At 40.3% G+C, this 22,152-nt stretch overlaps 1 protein-coding gene across 1 annotated transcript; it reads right to left on the reverse strand.

Annotated features, from left to right (window-relative positions):
- Positions 1-229: 229 nt before the first annotated feature.
- On the reverse strand, positions 230-22,152 carry LOC114653147 (vitelline membrane outer layer protein 1 homolog). The gene is made up of 6 exons (XM_028803312.2): positions 22,113-22,152; positions 21,480-21,516; positions 17,696-17,757; positions 12,555-12,675; positions 6,633-6,745; positions 230-1,108 (listed from the first exon to the last, which is right to left on the reverse strand). Exons 3-6 carry the CDS (start codon positions 17,749-17,751, stop codon positions 799-801), a joined length of 600 nt encoding a protein of 199 aa, XP_028659145.2. The 5' UTR covers positions 17,752-17,757; positions 21,480-21,516; positions 22,113-22,152; the 3' UTR covers positions 230-798.

Genomic DNA, 22,152 nt, shown 5'->3' on the forward strand with positions numbered 1-22,152 from the left:
CATTCTATGATCTGCTCCTCACAAACTGAGGGCACCGTGGTGGATGTTAGCAGATTGCTGGCCAACCACAAGCGTTACCTGGTAGGTAACCACCCATACAATCAGATTGTGACACAGACTACGAATGCCGTGAATATATATATATGTATATAATCCACAAAGGGAGAAAATGAATCATGTATCTTAAAATCAAAGGAATCAAAGGCAATATATAGCAAATTAAAAAGTGGGGGGGGGTGCAGATTAGTAAATAACTTTTTATCTCCATTCTGCATGTAAACATGAGATTACAAATTTTTCACAGCCATCACTACAAACTACATGAGGTAATTAACATATGCATAGAATAAAATCTCATTTTTGGGTGGAGTATTCATTTCCTTTAGGATTAAAATGGCGTGAGATAGCAAATTTCTATTTTGATACCCTTGTTATGTTTCTCGTGGCAAATTAATTTTTATACAATATCATTGAACATTGACAAATTAGGCATATTTTTCTCTTTATTTTGCAAATATCAAGATTCACAATAGTGCAAAATAGAAGCATATTGCCATCATGTGATATACTGTTACATGCAGGTAAAGCTCGTTTCCTAAAAAATATTTGGCTTAATAATAGCTGTTTTAATCTTGTCCCCATTGATGCGTATTTAAAATGAAAAAATGCATAAATTGAGGGATTATTTTTGAGTCTTACTAGCCATATATTTTTCACATACTTTTATCATTTTCTAACATTTAAAAGCTGCATTCATTTTAAGAAGTGCTGTGTCACCTTTAACACACACTTGATATTTTAGTGCACATCATCATCGTGACAGCAGTAAAAGCGGACATCATTTAGAGCAGTGTCATCGTTCAGGAAGCCTTGTGGAGACTCCTGCCTTGTTTGTATGCCGCAGATGCCTGTCCCACAGAAATTGCTTTGAATCCCCCAGTTTCCCCGATTTCCTCCTAGGCCTAGAAGGATTTCATAATTCGAACATGTGAACATGATATTGTTAGCTGCTGTGTCATCACCATATCCTTGAGGTGGCTGTACTTGCAAAACAAAACCTCTAAGGAAACCGCTGTGGCACCATCGTGACTTTGTCCATGATCCCCATCTGAAAAGAAAAAACAAATGTCAAGCGTATGCACCTTCTTGGTTGGTATAAGTTTAAAACAATGATCATGAACAGGACAAAATTCACAGCAATTTAAATTTCTTTGTTATGACACATTATAGTTAAGAGAGTAAAGGAAACTAAAGCAGGACCAAGAATGAATGGTCCACCATACAACACACTCATGAGCATCCATAGGTTCTTTCTGAGTAAATTTGGAGTAACCAATCCATCTAACATGTACATTTTTGCATTATGTGGTTAAAATCATAGTACCACAGAAAATCTGGTGGTGGGTTAAGCCACCCTAGAAATGCCAAAGCTACTGCACAGCCTCACATAGCCAAAAAAAGGGACACTTGATGTAACATTACAATATATACCAAGATAGAATGAACTAGTTTAGTTTAACAATTAGTGTGTATTCGGCCAGGCTGCAGATCTCTGGTCCTCAGTGATCCAAGAGCCAATCAGACTGAGTGCTTATGTCACATGACTTACCGAGCAAACTGTGCAACACAACACACCAATATTATGATACGCCTGCTACAAGACATGCCTTCTTGAAAGTCACCATTACCCCTGAGTAAGTTAATGCTCCCAAAACCACCACAGATTAAGGATGTTTAATGAGAACACTACACAAGGTACACCTTGAAATGAACATATTGAAAAAGATGCAAATAAATGGCTGTATCGCTCAACACCAGTGATATGTAATGCAAAGTCTGGTAAATGTCATTGAAAGTATAAGACTTGACTGGCTCATTAATGGAACTTCTGCAGCAAAACTCTACTGATTTTTTCTGTGGGTGTGGGCTATAGGAAATGCCTCATAAAATTACAAATATACACCACAAGCTAGCCATAGCTGTTCCCTCATCATGTTGCATGGCCGATGCCTCAGTTCATTCTCCCATTGTCTTATTGTAACTCTCTGTCTGTGATATTTACCAATAACGTAGTGTAACAGTTAGAGGCACTGTCGACCCCTTGAACCCTCAGACCAGACGTCAGACACCAGGTAAAAGTCCAAAGATGAATATTTATTATAATAATAAAGTGCACAAAGCACCACCACTCCACTATACTCAATAATAAATCAATAATCAAATAACAATAACCAATCCTCCACTCTCCCAGACGCTTAGCCACCCTGCCTCCCAACTCAGCTCGCCATCTGGGATTTCCCATGGTCCTTTTATAGTCCCTGACCCGGAAGTGTTTCTGTTCCTCAGTCCATGTGACTTCTACCACTTCTGGGTCAGGTAAAAACTTCTTTTCTTCATCAGCACTTTATTTCTTCCAACCATGTGACTGGAATTTACTTCCGGACTGTATGGAAAATAAATGTCGCTGTGTCTCCCTGCAGCGTTCCCTGGCGACCCCGACGTTATCCAGCAGGGCCGTGTATTAAAACTCCATAGTCCATGATGCCCTGCTGGAATTCGGGGCATCTCCACATTGCAAGGAGGGCTCCATCTAGTGGCCTGGGGGTATTGGCCAGGATGAACGGCCGGCCATATTCCACAGTAGTCATCATCTTCTGCACGGGGCTCCTACTGTATTTATTTCCTACTCTGAATGTCTCTTTCTGTATTCTTTCCATGTTTAAAAAATGTAGCACAAAATTCCTGAAACCTGCAGAATACAGTGCTCCCTGTTAAAGCTTAATGGGTGGCTGTCATTTATACACCCAGCATGTTCAATCATCAGGACTCTCCTATAGTTGCCACACTATTATTACCTAGCAGCGACACATTATAAATCATCAGGACTGTCCTATAGTTGCCACACTATTATTACCTAGCAGCGACACATTATAAATGTGTTTTTCGCACATTTCAAAGTGAAAATAGTTTTCTTTTGTTTAAATATACATAAAGTTGTATCAGACTGGGGACAATTCACCGAGAGTATGAACTGGCGTTCTAACATGCAAATAAGCAGCTTCATGTTGTGTTTGCCTGCTGTCGGAGTTTTTACAGCTCCGTCTTGTGATGCTTCACCTTCCCACTTTAGTGCATTCATGTGAACTTCTGGTTGGACTATTTGGAGAAACTCAAAGTTGTTTTTGATTTGTAATTTGTTAAGATAACTTGTTTTTTTTTTTAAAAATACAGAGCAAGCTAAACATATCAAATATTTATAACTTTTCTGCAAATGCAATTCGACCACAAAAATTACATTTCTGGTTGACCATATTGTATTTTGTAATTTATTTAATTTACTAAGGTGAAAGGTTAGTGTTATATCACAACTCAGAGAAGTCGGCTAGCTTTGCTTTTTCTCAATTATCTGACTTGTAGCGATGAGTTTATGGGGCATTCTTGTGGAATCTCCAACCCTGAAACCCGTATTTACCTTCTGTCTGACAGCATGAGAACAGCGGCATCAGAGCCAGCTGCAGAGGAGCCTATAAAAAAATGCATACCTGACATATTGATATATTTCAGACAGGGCTCCCGCTGGCAGGGGTTTAATTGTCCCATTTATGTCTGTTGTGTTTATTTTTTACATACAAATTGCTGTTCATTTAGTTTCTTTATATCACTAGGGGGCTTCGCCCCCTGCTCGCTTCGCTCGCCAACCCCCGTATTTGGTTTTCTGGATACACTCTTTTAAGATTGTTTTTTCTTTGAATTGTTGCTATTTCATTAGTTTCACTTTTATTTCAGAACTTCTGTAAAAACAATATTTGTAATCTTGCGAGTCCCAATATGCTGAATCTTTTTAATGAGGTCAGGATAGGTTTCTCTGTTTGGAATTTCAGCACAGACAAAACGATCGACATCATCATAAATTTTTTTTTACAAAGTAACAAAGTAAGTAGAGTTCTGCATTGGACTCCTGTCTGTAAAGTTGTGCTATTTTCCTCTCACATTTCCAAAAGTACATGGGGTTACCAAGGTGATACCCTAGCTTTTGTCTAGGTTTTTGTACAAGGGCTAGACAGAACGTTTTTGACTCCTGGTGTAAATTTATGTTTTTAAATAAGCAGACAGATAAATATATATACATTAACAAAGTAACAAATAAATGCATGTGCGGTAAACTCCGTTTTTGAAATTCTTAAGATTCTTTATCTGTCACATGCATAAAGGACAACACGCAGTGAAATGCATCCTGATCCGCTTATCAAAAACTGTGCAAAGTTAGAAGAATATCAGTTAGATTAACAAAAAGTCATAGATCGAAAGATAACAGTATAGTAGAACATAATAAATAAGTAAAATTATGTGAATAAAGTAGAATTACGTGTCAACGTGCAATAGTGTAGTAATTATTGTGCAAAACCAAAGTTAGACTGGTGCATAGTTAAATGAGGCAGTTTGTTTGTTTGCACTACTGCAATCTTTACTTTTTTATATTTTCAAATTTTCCTACTTTCATATCCTTTAACTTTCTCCACATGTGTATAGCGCCAACGTTTTTTTTTTTTTTTTTTTGAGCCTTTCTAATTTCACTGGTCTCATAGTCTCTAACCTCTGCATGTGTTTAGCGCCAACGTTTGTAAACGTCTCTATGAAGTTCTACTTTGTCTTTTACTCACTGTCATTTAATTCTGAGCCGGATAGGACGTGCTTTTTTTTTCAATTCCACTTGTTCTGGGCTGATAATTACTTTCCTTATTTTCTGAATTTGCACCTCGATTATTCTTTTTTGCTCTTTTTTCTGTCCAACACATTTGAGTCTCTTTTCTCCGTGTTTTTCTTTCTTCTTCGTTTAATTGTCGACGTTTCATTTCTACCCTATTCATTTCATTTCTACCCTATTCATTTCTACCGTATTGACCTGATACACTTTATATGCACTGAGCCCTGGAGCTGTGTGCGCTGCATGACTGCCTTTACACTACTGATTTGTTTTTTTTGATATTGCTTGTAAGTAGGGTGTGTCTTGCAAGACTCTCGTTCTATGTTCCCGTGAGACGCACCGTGGCAGGTCTCTTTCATCTCGCGGGTCTTTAAATTATCTTCCGAGAAAGATCACGTATCGTAGACTATCAGGACAGGGGACAGGATTTCTTTTTATAATAGATAGAAAGTATCTTCTGCTATATTCCTTGTGTTTTGTGGGTGGTCAACTGCCCTTCACTGCAAGAAACTGCCCTCAGCCCTATAAAGACTGAGGAAAACCCACAGTTCCTTGCAGTTCATTGAATGTACAGGCTTTGATGAGTGTTTTTTGTGATTTCTGTGCTTTCTTGTGAATATTTTTACATTTTTTTAACCTTTTGCTCTGTTTTTGACTCCACCTGCTGAATTGTATATTGAGGTGCCAGGATTGCCTCTGCCTTTTCAGGCAACTCCTTTTGTTACAATGCTTTTTTGAACAATACACCTTTCTATTTTTAAAGATTCAATGTTTTTCCTTGTTGAGACTAGCCAGGGTTTGGCTGTTTTTCCCCCCTGTAGTGAGCATTTTAGAAATAATTTGAGACTTTGTAATTATGAACAGCTTCCAAACACATAAGCTGTGAAGCAACAGCAAGCCATCCTTCTAAGGACAGCATGAGGGATGGCCAGCATCCTTACTCGGCTGGGACGCCCTTGAGATGAAAGGACAGGAGAAGACAGCATGCACAGGGCATTGTCTTCCTCAGAATGCTAAATGGCAGCCCCCGTCGGTTGCAGCGGTGCCGTTGTTTCCCACAGGGCATCATAGGAGTTGGGGTTTGTCGGTTCAACTCTGTTGAATTTTGTGGGTGCTGCCAAAGGGTTCTGCAGAGACTGGGGAGCCCTACTTTAATGGGATCTCACCTCACCCAGAAGTGTTTCTGAACTACAGCTTCGGAACACCGGAAGTGCTTTCTGCCTCCCCTGCCTGACACTTTTCTCAGAGCCAGAGTTGGGAGGAAGGAGGACAAAGCTTACATGGAGGAGTGGAGGCAGTGACCAGGACAGAGAGAAAAGAAGAAGACAGATTAGCAAAGTACTGTATTGTGGAGTATTACTGTGCATTTCTGTACTTGTGGATGTGGCGTGGGAAACGCTTAAGGGAAGAGTTTCGCACAAGTAAAACTCTCTTTGTGTTTTTATACCGGTGTCCAAGCCTTTGTGTCAGGTGTTTGGGGGGCTGGAGTGCACCCTGGTGGCCACAACAGTAAGAGAAATAGAAGGACAGGGGGAGACAGCATACACAGGGCATTGTCTCCCTCAGTCTGGTAGATGGCAGCAACCCTGGGTTGCAGCACTGCCACAGAGCAAGAATCCATTGGTTCAGTGCCGGCAAGTACTGGTAAGCACCTATGCTAAAATGTTACTTTAAAATGAAAATCTTGACTGCTGTGTGTTCTAAGTCCTCAGCATTTTTATTTTCAAGCCCAGACATCCCTCCTCCATGAACTATTTCAACCCATAGCTGTCCCTATACCCTTTTAGGGGTAATGGTTTTACATTCTGACTAATCGGCATAAAGGTTTGAAACATTTTTTTTCGGGACAAAAACAAAGATCTATATACATACACAATGTCTGCATTTGTTTAAATGTAATTCTTCCAAAGAAAGGTAAAAAACTTACTTTCCAGACAACGATTCAATAGTTTTTGACATATTAGAGGTTGGTGAAGGTGTACAATGCAATTGTATTCCATTCAGTGCTGTGTCATCCAATAATCCTTCACCAGAGTCAACCTAGGGAGTTGTAATGAATGAAGAATAAAATGACAATCCTACATCACAAATTATGTTCATTTTGCTTTTTTATATAGATGAGAGAAATGCTAAAAATCAATCAATCCATCGATTTCCTGATCCCACCTCTTTTATTAGATGGTAAGATGGATTCTGTTCCAGCAGCAATAGCAACAAAGGAAAGATGAGCCTTCAGTCCAATGCAGGAAATAACCCTTCTATTTATTTAACAGTTTTTACAGTAGAAGCAATGCGCCCCATCTAAGACATGTTGGAATCTAAATAACGCGCTCAGACCTCAGCTTTAATGTTTCCATTGTATCATGCAATGCATTGTCTTTGTGCTATGCCATTTGGTATGGGATTCATAAAAGCAGTGTTAATGTCTGTGATGCATCATTTAATGGAATGACCAATGCAATGCATTTTATTACTACAAATGTTTGTGAGGTGCAATGTGTTGGAATGACAAATTAAATGCATTTTATTACTAAAATCGTTTGTGATACACCATCTGTTGGAGTGGAAAAGACATTGCAACTGGATGGACACAGACACATCCTTTTATAACTAAGTAAATTTAGAGTAGCCATTCCACCTAACTAGTACAACTTTGTAGTTTATGAATCTAACAGGAAATCCTGTATGGGCTTAAGCCATCCTAGAAATGCCAAAGTCACGACACAGCCTCACATAGCCAAGAAAAAAGGCCACTAGGTATAACATTGTAACGAGTACCAAGATGGATGACTGAGGCACAAATAAATAAAAGTTTAGTTCAACAATGAGCATGTGTTGGGTCAGGCTGCAGACCTCAGCAACTACACTTAACAGCCAGTTGGATTGCTTTTTTGTGTTGCTTGATTTACAAACAAAAAGTTCTACACAACAAACCAACATCATGATACACCTACTATAAGACATGCCTTCTTGATAGTTGCCATTACCCCATTATAGTTTAAGGATGTTTTATGAGAACGATGCACACCTTTAAATGGGCGTGTTGAGAAAGATGCAAATAATTGGCCGTGTCACACAGCAATAGTGATATGTAATGCAAAGTCCTCTATAGGTCATTGGATTTGTGATGATGGGCTTGGCAATGGAATGGAGCTCTGGAGTTTCAGCAGTGAGACTCTATTGATTTTTCTGCTGGGAAAAAAGGACCAAAGGAAACATTTTTTTTGTAGAATAATGCCTGCATTTGTTTACATGTAATTCTTCCAAAGAAAGGTAAAAAACAGACAACAATTTAATAGTTTTTGACATATTAGAGGTTGGTGAAAGGTAATTCTACTGAATAAAGGTAAAACCCTTACCTGCCAGGCAATGATTTAATAGTCTTTAATGAATTAGTGGTTGCTGAAGATGTTCAATACAGGCGTATTCCATTCAGTGCTCTATCATCCAATATTGCAACCAGATGGACACACAGATACTTACTTATCCTCTTATTAATTTGGATAAGTTGCTCCTATTCATTGCATAGATGGTTGTGTCAATATAAATTTCAAAATGCTTTTCTATAGTTTCCTCTCTATAGGTCAGCAACCCCATGTTGCATTTTTTTACCATGCCATGCAGTTGTCTGCAGGTAGCACTAAATTTTCCAAGGGTTCACCCGGTGTTAAAGATTACCCTATTGTTTATAAATATCTTTTGCTGCCTACTTAGTATCTGCAATCCCTTCAAATTTAGTTCCATAAGCTTACTTCATATGGTGGATTCAGAAAGTATTCAGACCCTTTCACACTGTGCACACTTTATTGTATTGTAGATTTAAGTATTTAAATGGATACATTTGCCATATTCGCCCGTCAATCTGTACTCAATAACCCTTAATGACAAAGTGAAGACATGTCAGAAAGGCTTACAAATTTATTAGATTGAATGTAACTCATGGTGGTGCAGTGGTAGCGCTACTGCCTTGTAGTAAAGAGGCCAGGGTTTGCATCCTCTCTGTGTAGAGTTTGCATGTTCTCCTCTTGTCTGCATGGATTTCCTCCAGGTGCTGGCGTGTCCAAGGACATGCAGGTTAGGTGAACTGGCAAACCTAAATTGGATCTAGCGTGTGGATGTGTGTGTGTATGTGTTCACCCTGTTATAAACTGGCACACTGTCCAGGGTTTGTTCCTGCCTTGCGCCCTATGCAAGCTCAGATAGGCTCCAGCACCCCCCATGACCTTGGTAAAGACTAAGTGGGTTAGAAAATGACTGACTGACTGACTGAATGCCACTCATGTGAAAGAAGTTCAAATTGAAATTTGCTCTCAGATGTATAGAGAACTGTGAAATTCTTACTGTCATGTCTGACCAAATACACAACACATCACTGCTTTTCCACGCCATGGTCAGCAAGTATTTCTAATCAAGAGGGGCCTCCACTTTCTACCTTTCTCAAGTGATTTGCTCCAGTAATAGTCCATGGAGGGACCCTCTGCTGACCTCTCCACATTTTCTCCTTATCTGTACTGTCTTTCTGATCAATTTTCTTGTAGTTCAGCCAGTTTTGTTGCTCTGTCTCAAATTTATTATTTTTTTATTTAGTCTTTTTGATGTTATCTAAATATAAGTTTTTCTATTCTGTTTTTAATTCTGTTTTTGGTTTGGTTTTGCCTTTTTTATGTAATATTATGACTTTTATTAAAATAGCAATGTTTGTTTATTATTTTGTTTCAATTTTGTATAATATTAAGAATATACAGGATGGCCCATATTCATGTATATGACTGAAAATGTATTATTGTCAGGAAACTACCAATATTATTATCAAGTAACATAATGGTACATGAACATTAAGAACCTTAAATGTTATTTCATCCCCTGTTCTCCATGGCGTGGTCCACCAATGCGCCATCCAGATCGATACATGCCTGAAGAAGAACCCAACTTTGAAAGGCATCCTCCACAAGAGTTGTGTTGGCATCGGTGCACACACTCCTGGGCCTACCTCAGTGGCGTAGCGTAGTGGGGGCAAGGGCGGCCCGCCCCGGGCAGCACTTTTAGGGGGCGGCAAAATTTCACAATAAATAATAATAATATCTTGTAAAAATATGACCCATACCTAAATAAGGGGGCGGCGGAATTTTCCTCCGCCCCGGGCGGCTGACACCCACACTACGCTACTGGCCTACCTTCTTCCTTTGCTTATAAAACAGTACCGCTGATGTCGAATTTTGTGTTTATTCTTGCAATGGTTAGCACACAAGGGCCACTGCCTCCAAACTCAACTGCCATCATCCGTTTCACCACCGCATAGTTGTTTATTGCGGACTATAAATACACACAATGTACGTGCTGCTATAGCGATAATCGATTCGCCACCATTCTGTATTCGAACACAGCAGGGGCTGCCTGGTCCAGCACATTGTTACTCCCATTCTCAGGCTACACAGTGATGCCATTTTCAATACTTTTCACATAGTAATTTAAATGCTACAGCCTGTGAAACATCATATACATAAATATAGGCCACCCTGTATGTAATAGCAAATAGCTATTATACTGCAGTTATTACATGTGTTAGCATGTATAGTTATTCATCTTCTTCCCTGTCCTCTTAAGACTGACATTATTCACAGTTTTTCTATTTTTAATACATTTCCAAACATTTCTGAAATCCTGATTTCACTTTGTCAATCTGGTATATATTCCCATAGGAATGAAAAATCAAACAATAATATCTTTTTGGTTTCTCCTAGATGACAATAAGGTCTGACAGAAATAAATTGGAGACATTTTCTTTGGTCTCACGCTCTTCAGATTCTTCTCCTAAGAAAAACTTCCCCTGGGTCTCCTCTAGAGTTTCAGCAGAGATCTCAGCTAAGTCACACAAGAGGCTCAGATTTTCTAAGTAGTTCGCAATCTGAAAGTATTTGTATTGTGTGGTCAGTAATAACCACATTCAATTTTCACAAAGCGTTCGACTCAATTGATCAAGCTGCCCTGTGGGACGTCCTGAGGGTTTGCAGGATCCCCTCGAGGTTGCTGGATATCATGGCTGGCCTGTACACTGGTATTGTGAGTGCTGTGCAGAGTGTAGGCAGGACCTCTGCGTTTTTCCGAGTTGATTCTGGGGTTCGTCAGGGGTGTGTTCTGCTCCTACTCTGTTCAATGTCTGTATGGACTGGGTGTTGGGCAAGGTCGTGGGGTCCAGCAGCTGTGGGGTGTCTGTTGGTGAAGAAAGATTCACGGATCTTGACTTTGCTGACGATGCTGTGGTCTTCACAGAGTCAATGGAGGCTCTGATCGGGACGCTCGAGAGACTGAGTGAGGAGTCTGAGTGTCTGGGCTTGCGAGTGTTCTGATAAAAACCAAAGATCCAGGCATTTAATGACCTCTTGTGCACAGCCATCAGCAGTGTGTCTGTCTGCAGGGAGAGTGTTGACCTCATCGAGAGGTTTACTTACCTTGGCAGTGACATTCATGTGACTCTGGTGACTCTTCCTATGAAGTCAGTAGATGGATTGGGAGAGCATGGAGGGTCATGAGGTCACTGGAAAGGGGTGTGTGGCGCTCCTGATATCTATGCAAAAGGATGAAGGTCCAAGGCTTTAGAGTCCTGGTGCTTCCTGTCTTGCTATATGGTTGCGAGACATGAACGCTATCCAGTGATCTGAGATGAAGACTGGACTCCTTCAGTACTGTGTCTCTCCGGAAAATCCTTGGGTACCGTTGGTTTGACTTTGTGTTGCTCACGGAGTCCCGAATGAGGCACATGACCTGCATTGTGAGGGAGCATCAGTTACGGCACTATGGGCATGTGGTGCGTTTCCCTGAGGGTGATCCAGCTCATAAGATTCTCATTGTTGGGGACCTGAGTGGCTGGACCAGGCCAAGGGGTTGCCCACGTAATACCTGGCTGTGGCAGATAGAGGGTCATTTCTGTAGGGTGGGACTGGACCGCGTGTCTGCCTGGGGGGTTGCAAACTGGGATCCCGAGTTGTTTCGCCGTGTAGTGGGTGTGGCAACGCACTGTACCAGTGCATGCTCCCCAACTTGACTTGACTTGACTTGGTCAGTAATAAATGATGAAATGTGTGGACAGTTATTTGTGTTAATAAAACCCTTTACTATGATTTCAAAACTGTAGGCAGGCTGGCAGGGTGGCATACTGCTTAAGACTTTGGACTTCAAACCCTGAGATTGTGGCTGCTGAGCCACTGTGTGACCATCAGTAAGTCACTTCCCCTTCCTGCGCTCCAATTAGAAAAACAATATAAATGTAACCAATCACACCTGAAATGCTGTAAGTCATCTTGGATAGAGGCATCAGTCTATTAAAACGTTAAAAATATAAAGACTAGAAAGAGATCTCACAAAATATAACACAGTTTTCAAACGAAACTCTCCATTTTGACTCCTTTTACTCCAACTGTATTTCATGTCTCCTTTTTATCTAAAACTACAGTATTTCTCCTAGGGAATTTTAGAAGAAACATTTGTGCCAAAGTTGATTCCTACACAAAACATAAGTGAGAAGCTCTTTTAATTTTCAAAATTTTATTGTTAATGGCTCATGAGCAATACAGATTTTCAGTGGAAATGAGTGCTGCTTAATGTGGGAAAAAAATAATTGATAAATGCAACATTACAAAATGTGAAAGAAGTGAAGGGGACTGAATACTTTCAGAAGGCGCTGAACATGTATCCAAAATTGTGCTGTAAGTGATATGTTTTTTACGGAGCTCCAAGCCTTTCACACAAATCCACCACCATCATCTTCCCTCTATCTCTGCACTTCTCTTCAACACTCTAAAATCTGTGCGTGCTGACAGTTGAAATGTGACAAAAACTTGGATGTGAGTACCTTCAAACTGAATCCACGAGCAAACCATCCTTTAGGACACTTCTCAATAAACTTCCATTCTCCAAGGAGGCCTCCATTATTCACAGAGATGATACTCTGATATCCAAAGACTTGTGTGCAACTAAAGATACAGAAAAAAAGGAAAAATGATCAAATGATTCAACACTACAATCATTAGCACTTTCAAAATGAAACTGTAATGAAATGTGAAATGACAGTATATGCATAAACTGCAATGAATATTATTAGGAGATCCCCTGTGCCAATCTACATTAGAACACAATTTTAAAATATCAATTGGCAGCACATCCAACACACAGCACACTCACACTGAGAGTCACTGACTAAAATCGATATTTTCAGGATGTGGGAAGAAACTGGGGTACTTTACTAGGACGTCCAGACAGATATAGCGAGGACATACAAATGTCACACAGAACAGACCTCTGCCAGCAAACAGAGCCAGATCAAATAAGTGTCTCTTTTTCTTTTTTAAATGATATTTTCTGAAATGAAATTTCAAATACCAAAAAGTACACGGACCCCGTTGGCACCTAATCACTTCTTTTTTGGAGATGAAAATGAAAAAATGCCAATCCACATTACTAACCGAGAATGCTAAACCGGATGGACGCAGGGACATCCGGCAATGGGCCGTGGCCGCAAAAGACGTACTGCACAGGCGCCCCACAAATCCCCCCCCCCCCCCTGCAAGCAACCGAGAATGCTAAACCGGATGGACGCAGGGACATCCGGCCCCCCCCCCCCCCACCCCCCCCCCCCCCCTGCAAGCAACCGAGAATGCTAAACCGGATGGACGCAGGGACATCCGGCAATGGGCCGTGGCCGCAAAAGACGTACTGCACAGGTGCCCCACAAATCCCCCACCCCCCCCCCCCCCCACCCCTGCAAGCAACGGGAACCGGATGGAATGCAACGTAAAATAAAAAACACACACAAAGAGGAGGATTCAACAAGCCCCTAGCACACAAAAAAAAGAAGCCGCGAGCACCACACAAAGCCCATTGGACACGAAACGGGACAGACTACGGACCTAGCACACGAAACGTACACAAAAACGACGATTCAGACCCACGACCACAGTAACATAAATAACAAATGACACACAAAGCCCCATTTTTAAATGAACTGTCCGTATTAAACATACATCATCTCAACACGTTCACACTATGCAGCATAGGTAGATCTCATTACAATGAGGCACTATTAACCGTTCAACCGCAGAAAAGGCTCCATATTAACAGTGAGTACGATCCTCCTTATTACTTATCCATATTTCTCATGCTTAAGAACAAACAAGTCATGAATTCACGATCACGGGTACAAAACGATACCGCTCGGATAACGGGACCAAACACAATTCACACTATGCAGCATAGGTGGATCTCATTACAATGAGGCACTATTAACCGTTCAAGCGCAGAAAAGGCTCTATATTAACAGTGAGTAAGTTAGCATCTACCTCTCTGAGCCCGTTTTTGGACATGCACAACTTTATTTGCTTCCTATATGCGTCATCTACACCTTCACACTATGCTATATCTCATTCATACATCACGCTCTTTGTAATTTCACAACACCAGGGGTTGGCGAGCGAAGCGAGCAGGGGGCGGAGCCCCCTAGTATCTTCTGTTCTAAATTTGATGTCATTACTTTCAAATTTGATTTCAGCTTTTTGAAATTTGATATTAGATTTTACAATGTTAGATATCTACATTTTGAAATTTGTTACCAACAATTGCAAGCTTTTTTGTTTTCATAAAAATTACCTTCAAACACTTCAGTTTTTTTGTCATCTGGCTCTTCCTGACTCACCAGTATGAGAAAAAAAACCCTCACAGATGACTTGCCTTGAATAGTTGAGCTCTTTGGGGTGTGCCACCTTCCCCATTTGTGGCACTCTAGACCCCAAATCCGTCATTTCTATGGAAAATGAGAATCCAAGAAATGGCATCTGAATGCAACAGGTATCTTTAGCACAAATTATTAGAAGGACTTCAATTTGTGAATGCCACTTAAACTGAACCCTGGGATTCACCTCCTAATGGGATACGAGGGGTCAAAGTTAATAAGATGGGGATCGATAATACAGGTAGGTGGAGTGCCATTTTATGCGATTTTGAGGTTGCTGGCTACAAATATCCATCCATTAGCCAACCCGCTATATCCTAACACAGGGTCATGGGGGTCTGCTGGAGCCAATCCCAGCCAACACGGCGCAAGGCAGGAACAAATCCCTGGGCAGGGTGCCAGCCCATCGCAGGGCACACACACACACACCCACACACCAAGCACACACTAAGGACAATTTAGGATCGCCAATGCACCTCTCCTGTATGTCTTTGGACTGTGGGAGGAAACCGGAGCACCCAAAGGAAACCCACGCAGACACAGGGAGAACATGCAAACTCCATGCAGGGAGAACCCGGGAAGCGAACCCGGTTCTCCTAACTGCGAGGCAGCACCGCTACCACTGCCACTACCACTGGAGTCTGCATGTTCTTCCAGTGTTCATGTGGGTTTACTGTGGTTGCTCCGGTTTCATTCCACAGTTCAAAGACATGTACGTTAGGTGAATAGGCATTATGAAATTAGCCTTGGTGCTTGAGTGAGTTCTATTTGTGATTGACTAGTACCCTGTCTAGGAAGGATTGTTCCTGCCTTGCGCCCACTGATTGCTGGGTTCAGCTACTGGTTCCCTGTGACCCTGCACAGGATTAAAGTGGTTGAATGGATAGATGAACTGAAGGGTCTGTTGAACAACTGATCATTTTTATTTAAAAAGTCAATGATGACAAACCAATAATCCTAATTATTGAAGGAGAGAATTAAAACAAAACTGAGTGCCATTTTGAACAATGCTGCACGTCTTCTCTCTGACACACTAATGCTGAGGATTTTCAGCCAATGAATTAGTCAGCAGAGATTTGTCCAGAAACACTATGGGGGCTGCTTTATACTAAAAGAAAAGAAAAATAACCTCGACCCCTCTGCTCTTGAAAATTATAGACCCATCTCTAACCTGCCTTTCTTAAGTAAAATTCTAGAGAAGGCAGTCATTATGCAGTTAAATGAGCACCTTAATAAGCATGCTATTCTTGATAAATTTCAGTCAGGTTTTAGAACAAATCACAGCACAGAAACTGCACTCGTTAAAGTAGTAAATGACTTGCGGGTAAATGCAGACAGAGGTCATTTATCTGTTCTCATCCTCTTAGATCTGAGTGCCGCATTTGACACCATTGATCATAACATTCTTAAGAATCGCCTTAGTCAGTGGGTGGGCCTCTCTGGCAGTGTCTTAAATTGGTTTGAATCCTACCTGGCAGGGAGAAAATTCTTTGTTAGTTGTGGTAATTACAACTCAAAGACACATGATATCCTATATGGTGTTCCACAAGGCTCTATCCTGGGTCCGCTGCTCTTCTCAATCTACATGCTTCCGTTAGGTCAGATTATCTCAGGGCACAACATGAGCTACCACAGCTATGCTGATGACACACAGCTGTATTTATCAATAGCGCCTGATGACCCCGAATCTCTTGATTCACTAACACAATGTCTAACTTGTATCTCAGAATGGATGAATAGTAACTGTCTCAAGTTAAATAAAGAGAAAACTGAAATCTTGGTAATTGGCAATAATGGATACAATGAGGCTATTAGAAATAAACTGGAAGCATTAGGACTAAAAGTCAAGCCGGAGGTAAAAAACTTAGGGGTAACTGTTGACTGTAATCTAAATTTTAAATTGCATATTAATCAGATCACTAGGACAGCATTTTTTCACTTAAGAAACATAGCAAAAGTTAGACCTCTTATATCATTTAAAGATGCTGAGAAATTAGTTCACGCGTTTGTTTTCAGTCGACTAGATTACTGTAACGCACTCCTCTCAGGACTACCCAAAAAAGATATCAATCGTTTGCAACGAGTGCAGAATGCAGCTGCTAGAATCCTTACCAGGAAAAGAAAATCCGAGCACATCTCTCCAGTTTTGATGTCACTACACTGGTTACCTGTGTCATTCAGGATTGACTTTAAAATTTTGCTTATGGTTTATAAAGCCTTAAATAATCTCGCCCCATCTTATATATCGGAATGTCTGACGTCTTATATTCCAAATCGCAACCTCAGATCCTCAACTGAGTGTCTCCTTAGAATTCCAAGAGCAAAACTTAAAAGAAGTGGTGAGGCGGCCTTCTGCTGTTATGCACCTAAAATCTGGAATAGCCTGCCAATAGGAATTCACCAGGCTAATACAGTGGAGCACTTTAAAAAACTGCTGAAAACACATTATTTTAACATGGCCTTCTCATAACTTCACTGTAATTTAATCCTGATACTCTGTATATCCAATTCATTATAATAACCATTCATGGTGGCTCTAAAATCTGTACTAACCCCTACTCTCTCTTCTGTTTCCTTTTCTGGTGTCCTTTTGGTGGTGGCTTGCACCACCACCATCTACTCTAAGTACCATGATGTTCCAAAAATGATGGATGGATTAAAAGCCAGAAGTCTGTATGACCATCAGCATCAAGTGACTCCGTGAGAACCCTAACTACAAAGAGGACTATTTCATTTATGTTAGGTAGAATGCCCAGAGGGGACTGGGTGGTCTTGTGGCCTGGAACCCCTACAGATTTTATTTTTTTCTCCAGCTTTCTGGAGTTTTTTTTTTGTTTTTTCTGTCCACCCTGGCCATCGGACCTTACTCCTTTTCTATGTTAACTAATGTTGTCTTATTTTAATTTCTTATTTTGTCTTTTATTTTTCTTTTCTTCATTATGTAAAGCACTTTGAGCTACTTTTTGTATGAAAATGTGCTATATAAATAAATGTTGTTGTTGTAATGACAATACACCTGCATTAATGCTGCTCTGTGACTATAAGTGCAAAGATTTCATTCTTCCTAAATCTTCTTCCTTTTTAGGCATTCTGGTGTATGTTCAGACCACAGTGTGCGTGTGTGTGTGTATGTGTGTATAAATTTACTTATCTGTCTGTTTATGTATTTATGTAAACAGACAGCAAAGATAGACACATACAAAGAGAACTGCATTTAGCTTGAGTGGCACTTCTTGAGACAAGTGGGAGAAAGTACAAGATAAAAATACCTGAACGCACAAAGGCAAATAAGATAAAACAGCTGAGAATACTGGTTGGTAGACATGTCCTCCTTAAAAAGAGAAAAAAGTGATAATTAATGAAGCAGAAATAGAAACTGCACACTTCATTATACAATATATGAATTTAGTATTGTTTAAAAGACTCTAAAGTAAGGATTGTACAAAAATTACATCTAAGTCTATCTGCTCTTTTGTATATTTTCAATGTATGCTTATTGCAACATGTTTTTTGGGAGGAGGATCTTGAAGCCAGCCCCAAGCAGCACTGGGTGTGAAACAAGAACCACGTTCCTATCAGGGTGGCGGACCCTTCATAGGACACACTCATATAATACTCCCATCAGATTAAGTTAGAACCACCTATCTGCTTAACTGATACTGATGACTGGTTGAAAATTTTGATTCCAGAGTTGTGAAACAGTTATGTGTATAGTGTGCACTGAAACTGTTATTGTATCTGCATAAAAAGTGAAATAAATAAAATGGATAATGAAGAGTATAGGTTGGAAAGATAGCAAGCAACAATGCAGAATATATCTCTGTGATAAAACTGACCTCTATCTCTCCAAGTTCAAGTGTATTGTCCTATGCACTCTGTACAATGAAATTCTTACTTACATGTCTCTTCAGACAAGTTAACATTAATACAATATCAAGTATAAATAACATGCAATATATATAGGGCGGTCCAGATCTAATTATGCAACTTTTAATGCAATGCAGGAAAACAATACAAGACCAAATAATTGTTCGAAATATCTTGTAATAAACAAAAATGGACTTACATTGAATTAATTCACTGATTTTCCATGTAATGCCCCACTTGTCCTCCATTCAGTTGGATACAGGCTCGGAGTAATAAACTTAATAAGTTATAGCGTAATGAAAATTGCATAATTAGATCTAGACCACCCTGTATACTCTGTGGACAAATGCAGGAATGACAGGCTCGCCAAAATAACTTTGGAGTGTCAATCGGGTCATCCAGTTTAACTAACAGAAAGTTGAGAACAAAAGAAAATGCTCCTTAGGCATTATTGCCCTTGTCTTTGGGCTCCCAATGACAAAATAAAGCTCGGCTTCTCAGTGCTGTGGGGAGAGAAGGAGAAGACATTGTTAGCAATAGTGCCCCATCTTCTCCTGGCAGGTTATTACATACCTTAATAGAGAACATTAAGAGATCCTCCAACACACATGCGTGACAATTTGCATTGAAGGGTCACCTTCTGGGCTTATCAGAGGTATGTAACGCCACTCTTGGACAAGTGGGGGCGCTCTCACTAACATTACCACCTGTCTCTACCTTCACATCTCCAAGAAGACATCCAGTGAGGGCAACTGACTCTGCCTTTTCTGGGCTAGGTCTGATAAAGCCATGCATCCTCGGAAGGAGGCATCTCAGTTTGGTCTGAACCAAGCCGGAAGACGGAGCACCTCAAAGACAGACCTGGTCAACTGAGTAGTATTTTCAATATAAGAGAAAGCTATAGCCTGTGTTTCTGTTATTCAGCACTTTGTGAATTTGTTTTTGCTTTAGTTTGTCTTATAATATATATATTGTCACGCATGGGCGTTGGAGGACTCCTGTATGGGCCAGGAAAAGGTAAACAATAGCCCACCGAGACAAGAGGGGTTACTACTGCTGACCTTGTCGTGTTTCTCCATTTCCCCCACAGCTCCGAAAGGCTGCCCGGCAAGGGCACTTAACGCCACACCATCTGGAAGTACCGGTATAAAGGAAGCACCGACAAAAAGAAGGACGGCTTCTGCCAGGATACCGGAACGAGCTGCATGCCAGACCCTGTGACGTTTTGAGAGGACTGATTATTGCAATGGAAGTCCCTGTACGCGAGAGCGCTGAAGCTCTATTTTTTGTTATTTGGTCTGCAAGTCGGCAAACATCCGCCACGGTGCCCTTGAAGATCAACCACAAGCGTTACCTGGTAGGTAACCACCCATACAATCAGATTGTGATTTAGACTACGAATGCCATGAATGTAATTACCCCGATCTACATGCTGTCAAATAAACGAACCACATGCCGTGGCGCAACTTAAGAGGCTTCGCCGCTGACGTCCGAGGTTCGATTCCCAAGAGGGGGGTGCAGTGAGTGTGTACGCCTGATGAGCCCAGAATTAGGGCAAAACACGTGTCAGATACTCTGCATTATTTGACAGTAAAACTATTCAACCATATATATATATATAATTACATTTTTACTTCCTATATGTAATACATTTCCTTATATTAAATTTGATTTGTCAGATCAATCAAGCCTTTTTTCTTTGCAATGGTGATGGACAGGTTGACAGACGAGATTAGACAGCAGTCCCAGTGGACTATGATGTTTGCTCATGGCATTGTGATCTTAGCGATGGTAGGGAGCAGGTCGAGGAGACCCTGGAGAGGTGGAGATATGCTCTAGAGAGGAGAGGAATGAAGGTCAGTGGAACAAGACAGAATACATGTGTGTGAATGAGAGGGAGGTCAGTGGAATGGGGAGGATGCAGGGAGTAGAGTTGGCGAAGGTGGATGAGTTTAAATACTTGGGATCAACAGTACAGAGTAATGGGGATTGTGGAAGAGAGGTGAAAAAGAGAGTGCAGGCAGCGTGGAATGGGTGGAGAAGAGTGTCAGGAGTGATTTGTGACAGACGGGTATCAGCAAGAGTGAAAGGGAAGGTCATCAGGACAATAGTGAGACCAGGTATGTTATATGGGCTGGAGAAGGTGGCACTGACCAGAAAGCAGGAGACAGAGCTGGAGGTGGCAAGAGTTAAAGATGTTAAGATTTGCATTGGGTGTGACGAGGATGGACAGGATTAGAAATGAGGACATTAGAGGATCAGCTCAGGTTGGACAGTTGGGAGACAAAGTCAGAGAGGCGAGATTGCATTGGTTTGGACATGTGCAGAGGAGAGATGCTGAGTATATTGGAAGAAGGATGCTAAGGATGGAGCTGCCAGGTAAGAGGAAAAGAGGAAGGCCTAAGAGAAGGTTTATGGATGTGGTGAGAGGGGGCATGAAGGTGGTGGGTGTAATGGAGCAAGATGCAGAGGACAGGAAGATATGGAAAAAGATGATCTGCTGTGGTGACCCCTAAAGGGAGCAGCTGAAAGAAGATGAAGAAGATCTGTCCAAGTCTATGCTACCCAATTTAGCTGATACTACGTGGTTTGTAATCCTTGTATTTGCTATCATCTGCAAACTTAACCAGCTTATTTATTGTACAATTTACAAATTACTAATTGCATAGTGCATATACATAAATATTCACATTTGTTTAGAGACAGTAAAATAAAAAAGCTATAAATCAATTAATTTAAAAGGAATTTAAGAATATCTGTTCCATTAACATTATTGTTAAACTATGCCTAAATGGCAGGCTATAAGATAAAATTTGTACAGTGATTCACTGTCCTGAGTTCAAAATTCCACCAAAGGTAAACATATTTGTTTTTATTATTTTGTTCAGCTGTGAGAAATAAAGCATAATCCTCTTTAAAATGTGTAGAAATCATTTATTCTTTTTTAATGTTATCACTGCTAGAAACTTCTTTCCAATCTGCCTTCATGTAAAGCAGATTAAAACACATTTTCTACATCTATGCATCATTCTATACTTCTGAATTCAATAAAGGAAGTCAGATACAGTAAAATTCTAAAACATATGCAACTTCAACATTTAACAGAACTAGAAGTACAAATAACATTTAATAATTCCTAAAAGCATATTACTTTAAACATAAGCTACTAAACAACAGCAAACCTACCTGTGAAGTCTGTAGGAAACTTCAAAAGTGGAAAAATCTAAAAGATTGTGCACAAAAAAATAAAGTGATCCACATGAGAATAAGTGACTCAAACACCAAGGTGTATATTTAGTGCATATCTTTAGTACCATGGACAGAGTGACAGAGTGGTGTCATTACAATGACAGAGTGGCAGGACAGTTTCAGAGCAACAGTTTCAGAACAGTAGCATTTATGAGAATTTTGATGGGATCTGGATGGTGGTGAACCTGAATGAAGAGGGGAGGAAAGACATGTGGGGATGGCATCAGGAATGGAGAAGCAGCAGGCATTGAAAATGTGCAAGAACTTTAACTGTGCCTGAGCCATAAAGAAGGAAAAATCAGGTTAAGGAGTGCCTGCTGTCCTTTCAGTAAACAAGACAATACAAAAAAGTTGTAGTGCATATAAATGTACATTCATGTCTAGACAACACATGCATAAAAAAGAAAAAATATATTTTTTACTTTTAAGGATATACTATGGTGAGATTTTCTTATAATTGCCAAAATCTTAAAATATTCCTTACTTTTCTATTCAAGAATACCATCCCTTCTACACATATACAAATAATATGGCATAAAAAAGAGATGAGTAAAGAAGGACAGAACTTACCTTGCAAAATACCCACAAAACCAGAAGCAATGATCACTCT

Source organism: Erpetoichthys calabaricus, chromosome 6, assembly GCF_900747795.2.
Source record: "Erpetoichthys calabaricus chromosome 6, fErpCal1.3, whole genome shotgun sequence".
In the NCBI taxonomy this organism is placed as follows: domain Eukaryota; kingdom Metazoa; phylum Chordata; class Cladistia; order Polypteriformes; family Polypteridae; genus Erpetoichthys; species Erpetoichthys calabaricus.

Coding starts and splice junctions, on each gene's coding strand:
- LOC114653147 (XM_028803312.2), bottom strand. CDS start 17,751: ATGTCTACCAACCAGTATTCTCAGCTGTTTTATCTTATTTGCCTTTGT. Junction 12,676..17,695: donor ATTTGCCTTTGTGCGTTCAG/GTATTTTTATCT, acceptor CTGTATCTTTAG/TTGCACACAAGTCTTTGGAT. Junction 1,109..6,632: donor ATTGAATCGTTGTCTGGAAA/GTAAGTTTTTTA, acceptor TTTTCTTTTCAG/ATGGGGATCATGGACAAAGT.